This window comes from Cyprinus carpio, chromosome B22, assembly GCF_018340385.1.
Source record: "Cyprinus carpio isolate SPL01 chromosome B22, ASM1834038v1, whole genome shotgun sequence".
Classification (NCBI taxonomy): Eukaryota; Metazoa; Chordata; class Actinopteri; order Cypriniformes; family Cyprinidae; genus Cyprinus; species Cyprinus carpio.
Genome location: NC_056618.1, coordinates 3,532,396 through 3,554,631, shown reverse-complemented (window position 1 = coordinate 3,554,631; position 22,236 = coordinate 3,532,396). Strand labels below are relative to the sequence as shown.

At 36.1% G+C, this 22,236-nt stretch overlaps 1 protein-coding gene across 1 annotated transcript; it reads left to right on the top strand.

The window, feature by feature from the left end:
• Window positions 1–14,135: 14,135 nt before the first annotated feature.
• LOC109077101 lies at window positions 14,136–19,379 on the top strand. The gene is made up of 4 exons (XM_042749697.1): window positions 14,136–14,233; window positions 17,468–17,857; window positions 18,068–18,112; window positions 18,351–19,379. The coding sequence occupies exons 1-4, from the start codon at window positions 14,185–14,187 to the stop codon at window positions 18,482–18,484; spliced, it is 618 nt and encodes a 205-aa protein (XP_042605631.1). The 5' UTR covers window positions 14,136–14,184; the 3' UTR covers window positions 18,485–19,379.
• Window positions 19,380–22,236: the final 2,857 nt, after the last annotated feature.

The following is a 22,236-nucleotide window of genomic DNA, read 5'->3' as shown; positions in this document are numbered from 1 at the left end:
CTATAGGTCAAAAAATAAGCCATATCTAAACATGATCCAGAAGCGCAGGCATTTTCTCTGGGCCAAGGCTCATGTAAAATGGACTGTGGAAAGGTGGAAAACTGTTATGTGGTCAGACGAATCAAAATTTGACGCAATGTCATCAGGACTAAAGAGGACAAGGACAACCCAAGTTGTTATCAGCGCTCAGTTCAGAAGCCTGCGTCTCTGATGGTATGGGGTTGCATGAGTGTGTGTGGCATGGGTAGCTTACACATCTGGAAAGGCACCATCAATGCTGAAAGGTATATCAAAGTTCTAGAACAACATATGCTCCATCCAGACGTCATCTCTTTCAGGGAAGACCTTGCATTTTCCAACATGACAATGCCAGACCACATACTTCATCAATTACAACATCATGGCTGCGTAGAAGAAGGATCGTGGTACTGAAATGGCCAGCCTGCAGTCCAGATCTTTCACCCATAGAAAAACATTTGGCGCATCATAAAGAGGAAAAAAAGAAGAGGGGATGCCACACACAGTTGAGCAACTAGAAGCCTGTATTAGACAAGAATGGGACAACATTCCTATTCCTAAACTTGAGCAACTTGTCTCCTCAGTCCGTTTGCAGACTGTTATAAAAAGAAGAGGGGATGCCACACAGTGGTAAACATGGCCTTGTCCCAACTTTTTTGAGATGTGTTGATACCATGAAATTTAAAATCAACTTATTTTTCCCTTAAAATTACAATTTTTCTCAGTTTAAACATTTGATATGTAATCTATGTTGTATTCTGAATAAAATATTGAAATTTGAAACTTCCACATCATTGCATTCTGTTTTTATTCACAACTTGTACAGTGTCCCAACTTTTTTGGGATCGGGTTTATATATAAAACGGTCTATAACTCCAAAACAAAATAAGATATTTTCACTAAATTTGACACATATGTATGCGCACACTCTAAGAGCACATTAAAAATTGGGTGGGATTGTGCCGCTTGGTGGCACTATAATTATAAATATTACGATATAAAATGCTATATTTTACGAATGCACTGGTGTGCCATTACAAAACTTTGTATGTACCATCGAGACCATGACCTGAAAGTACTCAAAAGTTTTCAGACAGTCCCACCTTGTGGTCAAAAGTTATAATGAAATTTCAAATAAATGCTAATAGCTTTCTGTGAATTTTGCCTATTCTAATGAGACATATTTATAGATTCCTTGGTTCATGCTGAGAACAGTGATACCAATGTAATTAATTACAGACCAAGTAGTTGAAATCCACACAATTTAAACTTTTCCTAACAATATAACTAGGGATGCCATAAAGGAAAATAAGGGATAATTGTGATTCTTTATAGGAAAATAAGGGACAGAATAAGGGATGCTCAAAATATTTGTACTGTACCACGTCCATATCTGCAGTCAATTATATAAAAGGTGTATCAAATTTTCTCAGAAAATAAATCATAAATAAATAAATAATATTATAAATCAGATTATTATTACGTTTGCAGAGTGGATATGAAGCAATGCGGGTAGGCTGTTTAGTTAATGTTAACTGATTATAAAGCTGTCATTTGCCTTGCTAGGAGTTAATATTTTCTATCTACCTACCCATCTTTGGATATTTTCGTTTAAACGTGATTTCAACCATCATTTACCACGGGATACCAAGGCAGATCGTGCAGTATCTGTGGTGTCTAATGGGAAAACAAAGCCAGAATGCAGTAACTTCACTTACTGCGGTTTGCCTTGGTATTAGTTTGGATTTTGTAGTTACTGCAATTTTGACACCCTCGTTTTCTCGGAAATGGGACAAACCCAGATAGCAAAATCTTCCGGGCCTTTTCTGGATTCTTCTGGCATTTGGTTTGTGTACGATTTTGGCAAATGGATGGCAACCCTGAAGAGTTCCGGAATCGGTGGTGGCGCAGCTGGAGGTGGTGGAGGGAGGGGCAGTATTTTATGGCTCTCTTCTGGCAAATATGAAACATGCCAGATACAACATATTTTTCAGTTGCTGTTGTGGGAGTGATTGTGAAATGACTTAAACAAGTATTTCCTCTCCAGTTTTATCATAAGATATATATATAGCCTCTAATGGACAAGGTTGTCTTTGTCATAACTTTATGAAATTACACGAAGTTACACAATTTAAATGAATAATAAATTCATTTGACTGAAATCGTATTTAAAATGTATGTAAAGGTAGGGTCTGACCATAATTAACTTGACATAATAAATTTAAGTATGAAAAACCAAACTTATTAAAACATTTGTGATTTACCCTTTGACCTTGCTGCCGCACCATTTTAAACGGAGTCGGACAATTCTCATCCTCAATACCTGAACCGCGTTGAGGTAAAGTGTGTTGCTTAAGCAGAACTATGCTTTATTTTTAGTAATTCCATTAACTATCGTGCAAATAGCAAGATAACCAAAAACATTTTCTGTTGTATAGGTGGTAAGTTCCGTGTAAACTGGCATTATATGATATGAGAAGCATAAACTGTCCCGTTTTTGAATAGTTGTACCAGACCTTAGCGTCAGCAGTTACTTTAGCTAGGTGCTAGGTTTAGCATGTTCACCAAACCGAGCCTGTTTCTCTGACCAAACCAAATGTTCCTGTACATTTCCTGACAGAGATTTCACCGGTGACTATCAAAAGCCAAGTAAAAGTAAAGTAAGTTGTGTTCTGTATGTTTTTAACTGTTGTTCTATGTTGCATTTTTTTTTGCATAGGCTATGTAAACGTCTTTTATCTGCTATCATTTAACTTCCATTGAGAACATCTATCACAAGCGCTGTCTGGGCAGGGCAAGAAACATCATCAAGGATGCCTCTCACCCTAACCATGGACTTTTCACTCTCCTTCCATCCGGCAGATGTTACAGGAGCCTACGCTCTCGGACTAGCAGGCTCAGGAAGAGCTTCTTCCCCGAGGGCCGTGACCCTTCTGAACGCCACTCCACCAATCTAACCGGCACCTACTTTATTACTGCACTGGTCAAAGTACTTTATATACATGTATTTGCACTACTCATATTTTGCACATACTGCACACTGTTCTAGTTATCGCACTGTAAACTAAGTTGTTACTGTACAAAGCACAGTTAACTATTCTATAAAAATATAATTGCACTACTGTTATTTTGCATAGAATTCATTTTAACAATACTTTTGCACACTCATTCAACTGTATTTATTACCACTGTTCTCACGTTGCTGCTGTTCATAATGTGTATATATAATCCTACATTGCTCTGTTCATAATGTACATACAATCCTACACTTCATTCCTATTTATATTCTATGCATACTCTGCTCAATACTGTATATAGCAACCCCACTGTACATTCTGTAAATCATAGCTTCACTTATTCTGCACCATTAAGTATATAATGATGTTTAGCATGACTAGCTTTCTTTGTCTTGTTGCATGTTTATTTTGAGACTCGTCTTAGTGAGTATCTGCCAACTCTTTTTTAAAAACTAAACAAATATAAAAAAGAAGATTTTTTTTTTTTGCACCCTAACATTAACATGTCCTCATGAGCACCATTGATTGTCTCTGTGAGACACTCTGGTAATGAGTAATGATGCACTGATTGGGCCTGTACCAGACTTGTTTGAAGGGGATGTTCTACAATTCAGAAAACTGGTATTGCACGTCAGAATTACAGAAGGAGAAAATTGTGTTAGAATCAATCAGATTGTTGCTTTGGTGGAAAATATTATTATTAAGACCAGGAGTACATCATCTACCGTGAATTTGCAAAGATGGAGACATTCTTTCATTACCCAGTTGATTCTCAAGAAGTAGGAGTTTTTGTAGTGTAAGGCTGAATGACGTATTAAAATATTTCAGGATGCCATTTGGGGAACAGGGCAGTTTTGTTGTCTTCCCCTTTTACATCGAAAATAACTTTAAATCCCCCCCCAACCCTCAGTGTATTTCATAGTGAGCTTCATTAAGACAAATGAAGTGGAGGTGGTGCCAGGTGTGTAGGTAGGTCTGTAAATGGCCTAACTACAAACTTGATGCCATGTTGAAGGCCATCAAGAACTGTGAGATGCCTAAGGAGACCTGGACAAGTTATGACATAAATGAAATTTAAGTTTAAATGGCATTGCCTGTCTTTACTTTGTCTTTAAAAAGTCTTATATTTAAACTCTGAAACCTGCCATGATATCTTTAATTGTTTATGTTTCTAGAAGCCATTCGGAGAAATCCTGGATGCAGAGAATCCACGAACCAGGAGGTGGAGCAATGGTTGAGGCGTTGGTTGTATTTGGCTGGCGATCGAGAGGGGGGTAGGAGGAGGAAAAACACAGTCGTCCACCACCAGCGACCCACCAACAAATAACATCAGGCACACACCAACACAAAGTCAGGCACACACACATATACATTCCACTTTGGCCCGTTTCTGGCCACACTTTAACATACACTACCGTTCATAAGTTTCTTGGTTTCATGGTTTCTTGGTTTCGTTCATAATCTTTCATGGTTTACACAACTAAGTGTGATACCAAAAACCGTATCATAAATCATAAAACATTTCACATTCTAAACACTAACATTTTATTTGTATAAAAAATGAATAATTGTAAATGTTTACATATTTAGGTTATATGTTTGTTGATTGAAAATAAACACTAATTTTCAGCAGTTATGGTTTCCTGGTTTGATTTCTCTTTGAATTGCATGGTTGCTGTTGGGCGCAGATATTGAATATGGGCCAAATTAGTTGTTTTAATATAATCTGGCAGAGTTGTGGCCTTTTGCTATCTGGGCACCTGAAGAACAGAGACACAGATTTGATGTTTACTTAAATACTCCACACAGAACAAAACTGCAGCTCAGTTCAGTTTTTAAAGCCCTTGATTTCTAAACACACTCTGCTTACTCATGTACTGTGAAACATGCACAGATATATATGCAACAAATTACAGAAGTGCGTGCAGCATCCGTCATCAGTTCCTCTTCAGATCAATCAGTCATCATTTCAATGTCATTTTTTATAAGGTGGCAAAGTCATGAATTATTTTAAATAAAACAGATTCACTGTTATTGCACCATCCCAATGTTTCACAATATTTTTTCTTGGATTTATTGTGAAATTTTATTTTGGAAATTCTCTGGCTGATTAAAATGACTGTTAAATCTCTTTAAATACAATCTATTAAATTAAACTAAAGCAAGAAGTGATGTCATAAAATGAAAATGATTATAACTTACCAACCAGACGACACAAGCAGAACAAAATAAACATGAGAACCATCTTCAGATAACAGCACTTAAAGTGTGTGAACACGTATGTGTCAGATTGTGAACTCAAAAGGACAGTGTTAAACTGTGACATGGTGGTGCGTGTGATTCATCCACCAATAATATTTGAGCACCACCCACTCATTACACATGCACACGCTTCTGCTTGCATTGGTTATAAATATTCTGGTCTATATATGTTTTGCAACAATTAATTAAAAATATTATTGTTTAATAAATATTCTGCTCTTGAAAGTGTAAATGGTTTTAGGAGGTTTACTAAGGTGTGTTTTCTCTTGGTGCCATCAGCAGATCACACTCACACAAGCCACAAGTTTAAATATACAGTCGTGGCCAAAAGTTTTGAGAATTACATAAATATTAGTTTTCAAAACATTTGCTGCTAAACTGCTTTTAGATCTTTGTTTCAGTTGTTTCTGTGATGTACTGAAATATAATTACAAGCACTTCACACATTTCAAAGGCTTTTATCGACAATTACATGACATTTATGCAAAGAGTCAGTATTTGCAGTGTTGCCTCTTCTTTTTCAGGACCTCTGCAATTCGACTGGGCATGCTCTCAATCAACTTCTGGGCCAAATCCTGACTGATAGCAACCCATTCTTTCATAATAACTTCTTGGAGTTTGTCAGAATTAGTGGCTTTTTGTTTGTCCACCCTCCTCTTGAGGATTGACCACAATTTCTCAATGGGATTAAGATCTGGGGAGTTTCCAGGCCATGGACCCAAAATTTCAACATTCTTGTCCCCGAGCCACTTAGTTTATCACTTTTGCCTTATGGCACGGTGCTCCATCGTGCTGGAAAATGCATTGTTCTTCACCAAAACTGTTGTTGGATTGTTGGAAGAAGTTGCTGTTGGAGGGTGTTTTGGTACCATTCTTTATTCATGGCTGTGTTTTTGGGCAGAATTGTGAGTGAGCCCACTCCCTTGGATGAGAAGCAACCCCACACATGAATGGTGTCAGGATGCTTTACTGTTGGCATGACACAGGACTGATGGTAGCGCTCACCTTTTCTTCTCCGGACAAGCCTTTTTCCAGATGCCCCAAACAATCAGAAAATCGGAGAATCGGAGAATATGACTTTGCCCCAGTCCTCAGCAGTCTATTCACTATACTTTCTGCAGAAGATCAATCTGTCCCTGATGTTTTTTTTTGGAGAGAAGTGTCTTCTTTACTGCCCTTCTTGACACCAGGCCATCTTCCAAAAGTCTTCGCCTCACTGTGCGTGCAGATGCGCTCACACCTGCCTGCTGCCATTCCTGAGCAAGCTCTGCACTGGTGGCACTCTGATCCCGCAGCTGAATCCTCTTTAGGAGACGATCCTGGTGCTTGCTGGACTTTCTTGGACGCCCTGAAGCCTTCTTTACAAGAATTGAACCTCTTTCCTTGAAGTTCTTGATGAACCTATAAATTGTTGATTTAGGTGCAATCTTAGTAGCCACAATATCCTTTGCCTGTGAAGCCATTTTTATGCAACGCAATGATGGCTGCACGCGTTTCTTTGCAGGTCACCATGGTTAACAATGGAAGAACAATGATTTCAAGCATCACCCTCCTTTTAACATGTCAAGTCTGCCATTCTAACCCAATCAGCCTGACATAATGATCTCCAGCCTTGTGCTCGTCAACATTCTCACCTGAGTTAACAAGATGATTACTGAAATGATCTCAGCAGGTCCTTTAATGACAGCAATGAAATGCAGTGGAAAAGGTTTTTTTTTGGGATTAAGTTAATTTTCATGGCAAAGATGGACTATGCAATTCATCTGATCACTCTTCATAACATTCTGGAGTATATGCAAATTGCTATTATAAAAACTTAAGCAGCAACTTTTCCAATTTCCAATATTTATGTAATTCTCAAAACTTTTGGCCACGACTGTAGTAATGCAGAAGCTGCCCCCTCACTTACACAACAGATCAAACCACGTCTCATGAGTTCATTAGAAGTTTCACTTTGACTGACAGATCACAGAAGTGGCTAGAATTAGATGCATCACATCATTCAGAGATTCTTGCTTTGTTCTCACTCTGTACCGTGTATAGTCTCAAGTCAGATATGGCCAAGAATCATCAGGATCTATTTTATGAAATAACAGTTATCCACTCAAGAACAAAAAAAAAAAACAAGACAATGAGGTTGTATCTCTTTGGATCCCAGCACATTAAGGCATTACAGGAATTATTTATTTATTTAATGGTTAAAATAAGGTCTGTGGTGGTGACTCAAGATATTTTCTTTATTATGTCCTCTAGGGATAAGATGTAATATATATATAAATAAAAAAGAAAGAAAATAACTATGCTTTGAATGGGAAAAAAAGACTCTCTGAGGCCTTCTATGTGCCCCATATTTGCTTCAAAACCATGCTTCTTTTAAGGTCACAAATAAATTTTCCACGCTTATGAAGAGTTGATATTTATCAGGGCTGTAAAGGTCTGTGAAAGTATGCTGCATTCACTACTTGTTTGTAAATGCACAAATATATATGACATATGCACTGAAATACATGCAACAGAACATCCATGAGACACATGTTAGTAGTTGAGCTCACCTTGCTGATGCTGTTTAGCTGCTTTTCTTTAAAAATCCACCAGATGACGCCATTAATCAGTTCAATCAATAGCAAACCACTGATGATCAATCAGTAAACTCTATTGTCAGCTCCTCTCTAGTACTAATTAATTTAGTTAGCAGCCTACTGAACAATGTCATAGATCTTACCATAGGTATTATTAGAATGAAAATAATAGAACAAATTATTTGGGATTATTTAGGATGATAGAAAACAAACTAAAATCTTGACAGATCATTCAATGTCAACACTCAATCTAGCTCACTGATTCAGATTATGTTCTCCTGTAGGCTATACTGTGATAACTGGTTGTAACATTATAGCAAAAAAAAAATGAAGATGCAACCTCAAGAGCTTTTGTGAATAATAATAATAAAAAAAAAAAAAATAATAATAAAAAATTCAATTCAATTCAAGTTTATCTGTAAATCCAATTTTACCATAAAAACCATTACAAAGAAAATTCAATTCAATTCAAGTTTATCTGTATAGCGCTTTTTACGATACAAATCATTACAAAGCAACTGTACTTAATACAGAAAATTAAGTTTCTACAATATTTAGTAGTAGCTTATCAGTGGTGACTGTCAGTTCATGTGCATATGGCAGAAATGTTCAGAAAAATCAATAAAAGATATATATAAATATTATAATACTGTTACACTTTTCTTGGTGCCATCAGCAGATCACACACACACACACACACACACACACACACACACACACACACACACACACACATAGACCACATGTTTGAATATATAAAGCTGTTGTCCCCTCACCTACCAACAAATCAAACCACATCTCGTGAGGTCATTAGAAGTTTTACTTTGACTCACAGATCACAGAAGTGGCTATTATTAGATGCATCACTCATGAGATTCTTGTTTTGTACCCACTCTGTTTCATGTATAGTCTCAAGTCAGATAAGGCCAAGAATCATCAGGAGCTATTTTATGAAATAATAGTTATCCACTCAAGAACATAAAACAAGGCAATAAGGTTATGTTTACATTTAAACATTTAGCAGGCACTTTTATCCAAAGCGACTTACAAATGAGGACAATGGAAGCAATCAAAATCAACAAAAGAGCAATGATGTGGAAGTACTATAACAAGTCTCAGTTAGTTTAAATGCAGTACACATAGCAATGGCTTTTAAATAATATAATAAATAAAAAGAAAACAGATAGAATAGAAAAAGAATAGAGCAAGCTAGTGTTAAAGGTCTTTTTTTCTTTTCTTTTTTTTTGCTTTTGTTAATTGTATAATAAATGAAAAGAAAACAAATAGAATACAAAAAGATTAGAAATCTAGTTAGATTTTTTTTTTTTTTTTAAGAATAGGATTAGAATAGAGAGGGTCAAATAAAGATGGAAGAGATGTGTATTTAGCTGATTCTTGAAGATGGCTAAGGACTCAGCTGCTTGGATTGGGTTGGGCAGGTCATTCCACCAAGAGGGAACATTTCATTTAAAAGTCAGTAAAAGTGACTTTGTGCTTCTTTGGGATGGCACAATCAAAAGACATTCACACTTGCAGAATGCAAGCTTATAGAGGGCACATAAGTCTGAAGTAATGAATTTAGGTAAAGGGGTGCAAAGCCAGTTGGTGGTTTTTGTATGCAAACATCAATGCCTTGAATTTTATGAGAGCAGCTATTGGTAGCCAGTGCAAATTGATAAACAGAGGTGTGACGTGTATTCTTTTTGGTTCATTAAAAATTATTCTTGCTGCTGCATTCTGGATTAATTGTAAATATTTTGTAGAACTGGCTGGAAGACCTGCCAAGAGAGCGTTGCAATAGTCCAGCCTGGACAGAACAAGAGCTTGAACAAGGAGTTGTGCAGCATGTTCCGAAAGAAAGGGGCTGATCTTCTTGATGTTGAATAAAGCAAATCTGCAGGACCGGACAGTTTTAGCAATGTGGTCTGAGAAAGTTATCTGATCATCAATCATAACTCCAAGGTTTCTGGCTGTTTTTGAAGGAGTTATGGTTGATGTGCCTAACTGGATGGTGAAATTGTGATGAAACGATGGTTTGCTGGAACCACAAGCAGTTCTGTCTTGGCGAGGTTGAGTTGAAGGTGATGGTCCTTCATCCAGCAAGAAATGTCTGTTAGACAAGCTGAGATGAGAGCAGCTACCGTCGGATCATCAGGATGGAATGAGAGGTAGAGTTGAGTGTCATCAGCATAGCAATGGTATGAAAAGCCATGTTTCTGAATGACAGAACCTAATGATGCCATATAAACAGAGAAGAGAAGTGGTCCAAGAACTGAGCCCTGAGGCCACCCCAGTAGTTAGATGTTGCAACTTGGACACCTCACCTCTCCAAGATACTTTGAAGGACCTATCTGATAGGTAAGACTCAAACCACTGGAGTGCAGTTCCTGAGATGCCCTTTGCCAGTATTGTTGACAGGAGGATCTGGTGGTTAACAGTGTCAAAAGCAGCGGACAGATCAAGCAAGATAAGTATTGAAGATTTGGATTCCGCTCTTGCCAGTCTTAGGGCTTCAACAACTGAAACCAAGGCAGTCTCAGTTGAATGTCCATTTCTGAAGCCGAATAATAATAATTAATTAATAATTAATAAGGTTGTATCTATTTGGATCCCAGCACATTCAGGCATTATAGGAAATTAATATAAAATATTAGAATTATAAAATAGCCAGGTATGTTTATTGAAAAGTATAAAGAATTATGATGATCAAAACAACAACAATATTTGAAACAATACATACTTAATAGGGAAACATCCGAATGGATTGTGTGGACATTGGACCACAGAACATGTGCTTGATATTTGCAGGAAATATGAAATGGAGAGGAAGGATATGATAACTTTCCAACATTAATATGACGGAAAGAATATAGGACTAACAGAACGTGGACTAAAGAAGAATGGAATGTGGAAGTGAACAAGGAAGGAAATACTTGATGTGCTTTCTAATAAATACAATATTAAAGACGAGAATATGACATGTACCTTATTGTAAAGTGATACCAAGTATTTGTATTTTTATGGTTGTGTATTAGTAATGTGCTTGTAGAAGAAGCTTGGAATGGAAGGTGAAGGTTGGAGAAAGTGCCTTCGTACCTTGTTATGTCTCTCATTCATTTTGTTAAAATGCATGAGTTCTTTTTTTTTTCTTGCTAAATTATTTGTATTCAAGTGAAGGGTTAAAATATATGGCTGTGCTGATGCTTTTAGTCAGTATTCATCATCAGTGAAAGCATGCATTTCATTGCCTCATAATGAACATTTGTATTGTGTACATTTAGACCATCTGTGGTTTTTTTAAATAAAATCACTGTAAATGTGTTTTTATTCAACTGTCAATTCAGGCTAATTCTCAATCTATAGTTTATTCTTATGGTATCTTTTCAAATATAGGCTAATTCATAAATGTTTTTCAGTTTGATAGGTAATAATCAGTTTTAAGTTTAATTCTACAGTGATTTATAAGTGTGACAAATTTATTTGTGTTTTTGTGGGGTTGCTTCCTGCATATATTTATAAAATAAAATGAAAATGGCAACATAACCAATTGAGGCAAATTAAAACCGTTGTAATAAAAAAAAAAAGATGATAAATGTAAAAAAAATTATATATATCAACATGTATTCAATATTTCGCAACTTGACCACCTATAAACCACAATACACGAAAGTAAATATATATATCAACATGTATTCATTGTTTGGCCACCAGTTGGCCTCAATACACCAGATTCTGGAAGTTAACCTTTTATGATCCAGTTTGGAGGCCAGCACAGAGTGCTAGGGATGATTATTTATTTATTTATTTATTTATGTAATGATTAAAATAAGGTCTGTGGTGGTGACTCAAGATATTTTCTTTATTATGTCCTCTAGGGATAAGATGTAATATATATATAAATAAAAAAGAAAGAAAATAACTATGCTTTGAATGGGAAAAAAAGACTCTCTGAGGCCTTCTATGGGCCCCATATTTGCTTTGAAACCATGCTACTTTTAAGGTCACAAATAAATTTTCCACGCTTATGAAGAGCTGATATTTATCAGGGCTGTTAAGGTCTGTGAAAGTATGCTGTATTCACTACTTGTTTGTAAATGCACAAATATATATGACATATGCACTGAAAGACATGCAAAAGAACATCCATGAGACACATGTTAGTAGTTGAGCTCAAGGTGCTGATGCTGTTTAGCTGCTTTTCTTTAAAAATCCACCAGATGACGCCATTAATCAGTTCAATCAATAGCCAAACCACTGATGATCGATCAGTAAACTCTATTATCAGCTCCTCTCTAGTACTAATTAATTTAGTTAGCAGCCTACTGAACAATGTCATAGATCTTACCATAGGTATTATTAGAATTAAAATATTAAAACAAATTCTTTGGGATTATTTAGGATGATAGAAAACAAACTAAAATCTTGACAGATCATTCAATGTCAACACTCTATCTAGCTCATGGATTCAGATTATGTTCTCCTGTAGGCTATACTGTGATAACTGGTTGTAACATTATAGCAAAAAAACAAAACAAAAAAACAAATAAAAAGATGTCATTGTCCAGAATTTTGAAAATGCAACCTCAAGAGCTTTTGTATATAAAAAAATATTCTTTATATTATAATACTCTTACACTTTACTGTACATCTCTTTATTAACTGGGTACTTTTGCAATCACAGGGAGGCCTGTAACTTTAATGCTGTTAATTATCTCTTGTGTGATTCATAGTTTTCTTACAGATGGAGAAAGACAGCAGTCAGCAGTCTGAAAGGATCCCAAAAACAAGTGAGAAGCTACTTCATTATTTCCATTGAAGAAACACATATTTCTGCTATTCTGAGCCTCTAAAATTTGCTTTTATTGTGCCATGCTTATTAATGATAAATAACTTTTGTCTGTTATGGAAATATTAAATCACCTGTTTGGCTATTTTCAGCTTATAATGTTAACTGCAAGTCATAATTTCTGGCTGCTTTGTCGTTAAAGGCACAGTATGTAATTTTTCACCGCTAGAGGGCGCGTTTTCAAAATAAACAAAGAAAATCTTGGCGTAGTTTAATGACACCATGATTAAGGCGCTATCCCTACTCTATCCCTTAGCTCTTTCCCCTACCCCTGAGGACTGGGAAGGCTGTGCATAAAGGCTGTGTCTATAAAGTGGGGCAATTCCAACTTTGCAAGGACAGTCTGACACTTCTGACTCACAGCCTGTAAGTACATATTTTATATTTAAATAATTTGCCACTGATGATTCAAACACAAGTTTTGAGCAGTGTAGAGTAGCACTTGTTGTCTGTCTTTTCTCAGTTCAACATGGTTTTATGTTTATGCAGCGCAACGTGTAAAAATACATAATAAGTCATTAAAATCAGTAATTATGTCCCCACTGGATGCTACAAATGCCTCATTTGTAATGGGTTTTATTAGTTTTGTCTCGTCCCGCTGGGACACACAGCATCACAGAATGGTGAGGGGATGTAACATTTCCGTCACACGCTTGATGTATTCGGCCAATCACAACGCACTGGATAGCTGGCCAATCAGAGCACACCTCGCTTTTCAGAGCGATGAGCTTTGTAAAAATCAACTTGTTTCAGAAGGCGGGGCAATGTACATTATGTGGAATATAAAGTGCTTGTTAACCTTAAACCAAATAAACACATTGCATTACATGGAATGCACAAAATAATGTTATTTTTAGCAACGTCATATGACCCCTTTAAAAAAGAGTAGCACTTTATAGTGAGTTTCAATTTAATAACTTTACTGATGCAAAGTTGACATGAAATAACAGTGAATTTCATCACTTACTATGAACAGGAATTAACAACTAATCATAATGTGCATAAATATGCATTAAATATACATGCATGTGTGTGCATTTTAATATTATTGCACATCCAATTCTCTCAATAGGCCTTTTTGATTGTTTTTATTACACAACTAATGTTATGGAGTGCAGCAGTTAGGCTGTCAAAGTAAAAATGTACTAAAACCATGGTAACTGCTTGCTACCAAAACCATATATTAAACTTATTTATTTATTTATACAAATGATAATCAGTATGCCAAAAAATAAATAAATAAAAGTTTTACTTCAGTAAAACCATGGTTAATTTTCGTAAGGGGTGGTTATATGTTTCTGTTGAAGTCATTGGTATAATAAAGTGCCCAGACCAACTAGATTTAGGCTATGCCCCGAATATTTACATTGTCTGGCTCCACCCCTGACTCCGACTCAGTTATAATAAAGCAAAATCTCAACTATCTCTTATTTACTAATTTGTCAGAGAAACATAAATTAAAATGATTTGCGGTTATTTTATAATCACTCTGTTTGTTTTGCTCGTTGATGGTAAGTCTCACAGCTTTGTTTACAGCTAGGCTATGTAGCTATTTCATTTAATTGTGCATTTTTAAATATATTTTATTAACTGCCGTTTTAAATAATTCAGAACAATTTAGGAATATGAAGTGGCTTGACTTTTCTGGCTCGTGGAAGCTGTATATTTTGTTTAGTTCTGGTTTTGAATGGTAGGAAATGGAAAACGGCACACTGTAGGCTTGACAAATGTCTCTCTGTAGGTTTGACCTTGTTGTTGTGTGAGTGTGATTCTACTCTAGTGTCACAACTTAGTTATGAGGATGATGAAAAATATATTTAGATTAAAAAACAGTCTTTAGTAGCAAATTAAGCAACCACACAACCAGGAGGAACACTGATGGTAACTAAACTGATGGTAAAGATAAACTGTAATGAGATATGTCCGGCTGCAATCACGCGGCGCCAAACATTTCAGGACACGATCAGACGGTGCAAACCGTAGCCTATATGGTTCAAGACGGATCTGTCTTACACTTACAGCTTTATTGTGTAAATGATTTTTTGTTAGGTGTAATACCAGCTATTTTCGCATGAATTTTGATAAGATTTGTATGTAAAACATTTAATAACAATACCAGAAATTATACACAATCTGATTATTTACTGATAGTCATTTGAACGTAATTAACAAATGTAACATCATGGATTTTGATAATATTTATATGTACAACATTTAATAGCAATACCTGAAATTCTAAAAATACAAAATCTCATTACTTACTGATATTCATTTTTATCAATTTAGTTAACAGATTGCAGCATAGGCTATGATGAGATAATATTTAGTTCATGTTCATTTTATAAAAAAACAAAAATACTTAAAGACACAGAGAATGGTCATTTAAAGTCAAATATACTTTTTTATTTTATTTTAGAATTCAGAGTGCAACATACGTCTCAAATAGAAATACATCAACACCAAAACATAGAACTAAAATAATTTAAAACCAAAACAAGTATAATTGTAATATAAGTAGTAAACAACTAATAATTTTCAAATAATTCTTAAACTGTTATTCATCACACATACAAAGAGTTCTCTTTTAGTACCTTTTTATTGCATTTGATCAAAAAACTATCCATGTCTTTCCTAAATAGAAACATAAATGTAAATGGGGTCACTTGAATCTTGTACATATTTGATGAGATTTTGTCTTTTTGTCCTTTGGAGAAAATAAAAATGCATAAAACACATCATCTCAACTGACAAGTCAATGAGAAACTTCAAGTGCTCTAGGGTAACTTAACATAAACCCATTAACAATAAATGTAAAAACCCAATCTAAAATGTTATCAAGCAGAAAATATAGCATAAAAAGCTTAAATATTTGATTGTTAATCCACTGTAGGTGATTTTACAGTTAAAACCAAGGACTAGACACGATGAACAAGGACCAGGAGTCAGAGATGCAATCAACTGAAGAAAAATTTACTGAAGAAAATAGTTTGGAGTTTCTTCAGCAGAAGTCAGCTTCAACACTCTCAACAGAGTTCGAAGAATCCGCTCTGCGTACAACTCAATACAACAGTTATTATACTCTAACAGAGGTCACTAACTACATCATTACTTAGATAAAATAGGATTGTGGTTGGTTGAAACATATAACCTTAGAAAATCTCCACACATGGACATATCTCCAGTGATTATTTAGTTGACAATCAAGATCTGGTCTTAGGATCGATGTGGCCCACCGAGGGCATATATCAGCACTTCTTGCATCACGTTGTCTGAAAACATCCATTCTGTCCTGGAGTCAGTTATTTACTTCTCTGTAGTCCAGTCCTGAGAACACAATTCCCAACAAACACACACACATAGAGAACATGCAATTCCTTCAAGGCTGAGTGGCTCAGATTTGTACTTTTATCAGGTATTTTCCAAAGCATGCAGATAATGAGTGCAGTTTCTCACTGAAATCTAAGAGGTTAAATACTTAATAATAACTTGATCAGTGACCACACAAAAGGATATATACTGGAAGTAGAAGTGGAAGTGGATCCGGGATTCCACTCCTTCACCATAAATGTTGAAATACTTGACATTTGACAACTTTAGCATTATGTCACTTGTTTACCAGTTTCCAAGACTTTTCCTCGCCAATAATTATTTGTACCTTATCTTCTTGTGGACTTTATATTGACTTCTGTTGTATAGTGGACTATAGGCAGTGTTGCCAGATTGGGTGGTCGATTTCCAGCCCAAAAACACATGCTTCATTTTTAGTGTCAACAATAAAAATAGACTAAGTGCAAAACCCCCAGTATAAATGATCAGAATAAGCAATGTAATGTCTGTTTACAAAGAATCACAAGTTTACAAAGCATCGTAAGTTTAAGTAGATCGTAGAACCATCACCAATTGTATCTCTCTACCAAGCACTGTAAAAAAAAGATGGACAACTCGTCTCCAATTCCTTCCAGTATAGAATAGCGAAGCCAACACATATCAGTATGGCTGCTGTCCTCTTGCGCCAGTAATGTCATTTGAGCCACTGAGTCTGTGAGTGAGTGATTCATTTGAAGCCTGAGTCTGTGCAGTATTGATTCATTTGAAGCCTGAGTCTGTGCAGTATTGATCGTGAGGTGGAGCAGCGGTATTAAAGTCCCACCCAAACTCACAGAAACCCAATCACAAGCTCACAGTCATCACGACACATCCTGTTATTATAGCATCAAATAACTAACTACAACTAAAACTTAAAAAAAAAAACAACAACACTTGAACATATTTTAGCATGATAAGAACTACCTAAAATAACAGAAACCATTTTTGGGAAATATTTGTTTCAAGTTTCATTAGATTTTATTCACTTGCTTTGAGATGGCAGTGTTTATGACCTATACTGCAGCCAGCCACCAGATGGCGATCAAAATGTATCACTTGATTGCTTCTATGACGTATTTCCTGTATTTTCCCCAACAATCCAACAAAACACCCTAATGAAAGCCTGCATATTTCTTTCACCGAATCTGAACAAAGGAAATCTGATAGGGTGGGTCCCGCACCTGCCCAATCTGGCAACACTGCCTAATGAAATTATCTGACCACTAAACCTAACCCCCACATAAACCTGTTTGAATTTCTATGTATCATTATTTTGTGTGTTTATTGAACTGTTTTCTTCATGAGGAATGCTGACTGATTCTCATGATATAACCTGTACACACACAAACACACTGTTAACTGTTCATCTGTGTTTGCAGGTGTGTTTGGTGATACAGATGAAGTGAAGTCAGTGTCAGTGCTGGAGGGAGATTCAGTAACTCTACAGACTGGTCTCAACAAAGAACAATATGAAGTGATATTGTGGAATTTTAATGACATTCAAATAGCTGAGTATGATCAAGATATTGGTGCGATCTGTTTATATGATGGTGAAGACGGGAGATTCAGAGACAGACTGAAGGTGGACTATGAGACTGGATCTCTGACCATCACAAACATCACAACTGAACACGCTGGACGTTATGAAGCAGACATCATCAGACTCCGGCGGTTGGATGGCCTTTACGCAGGGTGTTTCAGTACAAAAGTTTACGGAAAAATTCTCAACATTGCTGACTCCACGGAACAATTTACTGTTACTGTCAGTGGTGAGTCCTTCAATGTCATTTATCATCAAGTATTTTTACAGAAAATGAAATATAATAAATTAACTTTAAGGACTGTTTGAACAGAGATATTGAACTTCCAAGTTTTTAAAGTTTTTCTGTGACTAGAAATGTACTGAACTGCAATAATGACACTTTTGTTATTTATTTATTCTTATTATTATCTTGTGTTTTCTATGTTCTCTGACAAAGTCAATGAAGATTATAACAAGAGGTTGGAGAAAACGTCAGCCATGAGTATGTTTTCTTCTCTTTTTAATTTTTCTACTTACTGTATAATAGATGGGCTAAATATTAAACAATTTATCTGTAAATGTGCATTTTTCATAAGAGTGACCGATCTTGTCTGTCATGTTCAGGTGTGTCGCTTGGTATGATATTAGTGTTCTGTTTGTTTTACAGAGATGATTATTTACTGTAGAACTGATATGTGTTTTTTGAGACACTCACAGCTGTCTGTGTTTATCTGTCTCAGATCCAGGTCTGTCTTCAGCTGCTGTAGCAGGAATAAGTGCTGGTGGTGTTGGTGTTGTTGTGCTGGTGGCTGTAGCTGTAGCTGCTGCTGTGATGATTTACCATCGGCGCAGGAGCTGCCAAAATAATAAATAAAAGAAATATAGAAATATAAAACAAGAAAAATATATAAATGCATAAATACATTTACTAAGAAATGTAATAAATAAATAAAAATAATACATTTGTATTTTTATTTCCTTATATATCTATCATTGCATTTGTTCACACTTACTTTTTCATCATTTCTACTTGTTTATTTCCACATGTACTTGTGTTTTTTTGTATTTATGTCAACATTTATTTAGTTCCACATTTATTTCTACATTTATATTGTTTTATTTACATATTTCTACATCTACACAGAAGAGATGCACAGATTAACTGTAAATATGCTGTTAAAAAAACACGAACCTTTGACTTTCTTTGACTTAGATATTTGCATGTGACCCTCACCTGACTGTCATATTACGATTATTCTAATAAAACAAAATTCATTGACTTTGAATTGATATGAAGTGTACAAAACAGTAACTATTTGCTCATAAGTGGGAGAATTCCTGTTTATTTGTGTGCGTCTTGCTCAAACAAGCTCAGATTTCATTGTCAATGACAGACCTGCTGCTGCATAAGTTTAATCAACAATAAACACAAGCTCTTATCAGTCACATCCAGTTCAGTTACATTAAAATACCGGATGGTTTCACACCCTTCATGTGTCAAATGTGTTATCAGATCTGATCTATTGAAGTTGCGGTTTCTGTTCATGTTCAGCCAAATAACAAAAATCCCAACTGGACTTTTTATGCCATTCCCAGACAAGGGTGTATGTTCACCCTATATACTGTACATACAGTTAAAATGATATCAAATAGCTTAAATCATGGTCATATTTTGGACTCACTTCTAAGCCATTCATTCATTGATTTGTACTACTCAGAGGCTTTCTTCCTTGCTAAAGCCAGAACTCTGAGCTTGATTGCTCCATCCTCAAGACCATATGGACAAAGAAATGTAGAAAAACATTTCTTTGTAGATTAATTTTTACATATATTTATTTATTTTTATTATTTTAAATGTATTTATTTAGTATTCCTTATAACATAAAATATAGTTTTTTTTTTTTTTTGGTCTTTTTTTGTCTTTTTTTTTTCAAAGCAGAAATGGAGAGAAACAACCAGGAGCTTCTGTAGTAAGTCTGTGAGGTGAGACACTTTACTGCTGTAGTATGTCTTTGTAGAAAACACATTTTACTGACAATTTCACTGACTGGCTCATCACTTTCACCTCAGAACCTGATGCTGTGAAGTGGATGCCCTGGCTTTACCTCACGCCTCCAGGCCCATTATTTCAACTCTGCCTTGGCTTCCGCCATCAATAAAGGGGTCATGAACTGTCTTGACCTCCTCATCAGAGCTCTTTGTTTGAATAGATGTGGTGGATTGTAGATTCGGAAGTAAACGCCCACTGCTGTGATTGTCTAACAGTTGTGTATGTTTGACAGAGTACATTTCTCACGCTGCTGTGATTTAGGTTAAAAATGCATAAATACTTGGTCCACTTTAAACGATCTGTAATTACAGACAAAGCAACCGTGAATAAAAACGTTACTCACACTTGTGTGGTGCGACATCAGATCCAATTTAGTCAGCACAGCATCGTCTTTTATTTTCAATCCATGCTTTCCTAATCTTGGGATCAGAAGGAAGGCAATGCAAAGACTGTTTTTCCACAGTTTGCCACTGAAAGGCATCTTCTTCTCATCTTTATCTTGCTTCTTGTCAGCATCTTTATCGTTTGGTTTCTGTGTAGATCTGCGATTGCCTCTCTCGTTATTTACACTATGTGCATGAATCAGTGGGTGGGGCTAAACAGGCAGTGATGTAGAAGCAGGCGTTGATCATCTTCTGTGGAGGCGGTGCTTATCCACACTATTACATCATAGAGTCCTACATTCCACAAGCTGTCGTTTTAGCAGACTGGCTTCAATATGAGCTGTTTTTAGACTAACAAGAAAGTTTTGAGTTTTGAAACATACAAGATGCTTTTATAATACAGTGACACTGTTTATGTCAAAAGATCAAGGGAATTTTGATTTCTCAGATTATGACCCCTTTAATGCTCCACCAGCCTCCTTCGTCTCTTGGGCTCCACCCCTTTTGACTCCATTGTTCTCTTCCTTCCCTCCAGATGCGCCTCAGTCCTCACTCCCTCTGGTGTTATCCTGTTCTGTCAGACCCTTTTCTTCGCCTCTATCCCTGAAGCCGGCAGCATTGCCTAGGACTTCTGTGCATAAGATGGACCATTGCCAAAGCCCTCTCCTTCTACCTTTGTACAGTCTGATACGACGCAATGTCAGGGTTATGTTATGTTTCATCATGTTTTAGTTGATGTTCCTACGTTTCCGTTCAGTTTTCTATAGTCACTAAAGTCTGGAATAAACTACATGACATTTCCTCAGATTTTTCCCCCAGTCTACAGTCTGGAGAAGCTGATGCTAGATGCTGAAGTCAGAGCCAGTCTGTAGATTAGATTTGACAGATTTCATAGAAAATTGGGTCATGTATGATGGTCACAGACTCCAATTTTTTATTCTTAGACGAATCCATCCAGATCAGACATGTGCGATATTTTGAGACAATTTTACGATCTTCGGGCCCTTAGATGACACTGCATCCCTAGGAATGCTACTGTAATGGAAATCACAACATGGGCTCAGGAATACTTCCAGAAAACATTGTCGGTGAACACAATCCACCGTGCCATTCGCCGTTGCCGGCAAAAACTCTATAGGTAAAAAAAATAAGCCATATCTAAACATGATCCAGAAGTGCAGGCATTTTCTCTGGGACAAGGCTCATTTAAAATGGACTGTGGCAAATTGGAAAACTGTTCTGTGGTCAGACGAATCAAAATTTGAAGTTCTTTTTGGAAAAGTGGAACGCCATGTCATCCAGACTAAAGAGGACAAGGACAACCCAAGTTGTTATCAGCGCTCAGTTCAGAAGCCTGCATCTCTGATGGTATGGGGTTGCATGAGTGTGTGTGGCATGGGCAGCTTACACATCTGGAAAGGCACCATCAATGCTGAAAGGTATATCCAAGTTCTAGAACAACATATGCTCCCATCCAGATGTCGTCTCTTTCAGGAAAGACCTTGCATTTTCCAACATGACAATGCCAGACCACATACTGCAACAATTACAACATCATGGCTGTGTAGAAGAAGGATCCGGGTACTGAAATGGCCAACCTGCAGTCCAGATCTTTCACCCATAGAAAACATTCGGCGGATCATAAAGAGGAAGATGCGACAAAGAAGACCTAAGACAGTTGAGCAACTAGAAGCCTGTATTAGACAAGAATGGAACAACATTCCTATTCCTAAACTTGAGCAACTTTTCTCCTCAGTCCCCAGACGTTTGCAGACTGTTATAAAAAGAAGAGGGGATACCACACAGTGGTAAACATGGCCTTGTCCCAACTTTTTTGAGATGTGTTGATGCCATGAAATTTAAAATCAACTTATTTTTCCCTTAAAATGATGCATTTTCTCAGTTTAAACATTTGATATGTCATCTATGTTGTATTCTGAATAAAAAATTGAAATTTGAAACTTCCACATCATTGCTTTCTGTTTTTATTCACAATTTGTACAGTGTCCCAAATTTTTTGGAATCGGGTTTGTAGAAAGCATATTGTTTTCATTTGTCAAGCGTTTTCTAGCAACAAGGCACACGTTTTTTTGTTGTGATCTTAATGACATCAAAATCACATAAAACACTCATAGCAAAAACTTTTCAAAAAAATTACAGACATAAATATTAGTTTTCAAAAAGTTTGCTGCT

What these genes read in the sequence shown, in the direction of transcription:
- LOC109077101 (XM_042749697.1), top strand. Translation starts at nt 14,185, where the DNA reads ATGATTTGCGGTTATTTTATAATCACTCTGTTTGTTTTGCTCGTTGAT. An exon ending in GTTTGTTTTGCTCGTTGATG is followed by an intron (nt 14,234 to 17,467) that starts GTAAGTCTCACA and finishes CTGTGTTTGCAG; the next exon opens with GTGTGTTTGGTGATACAGAT. An exon ending in GGAGAAAACGTCAGCCATGA is followed by an intron (nt 18,113 to 18,350) that starts GTATGTTTTCTT and finishes TATCTGTCTCAG; the next exon opens with ATCCAGGTCTGTCTTCAGCT.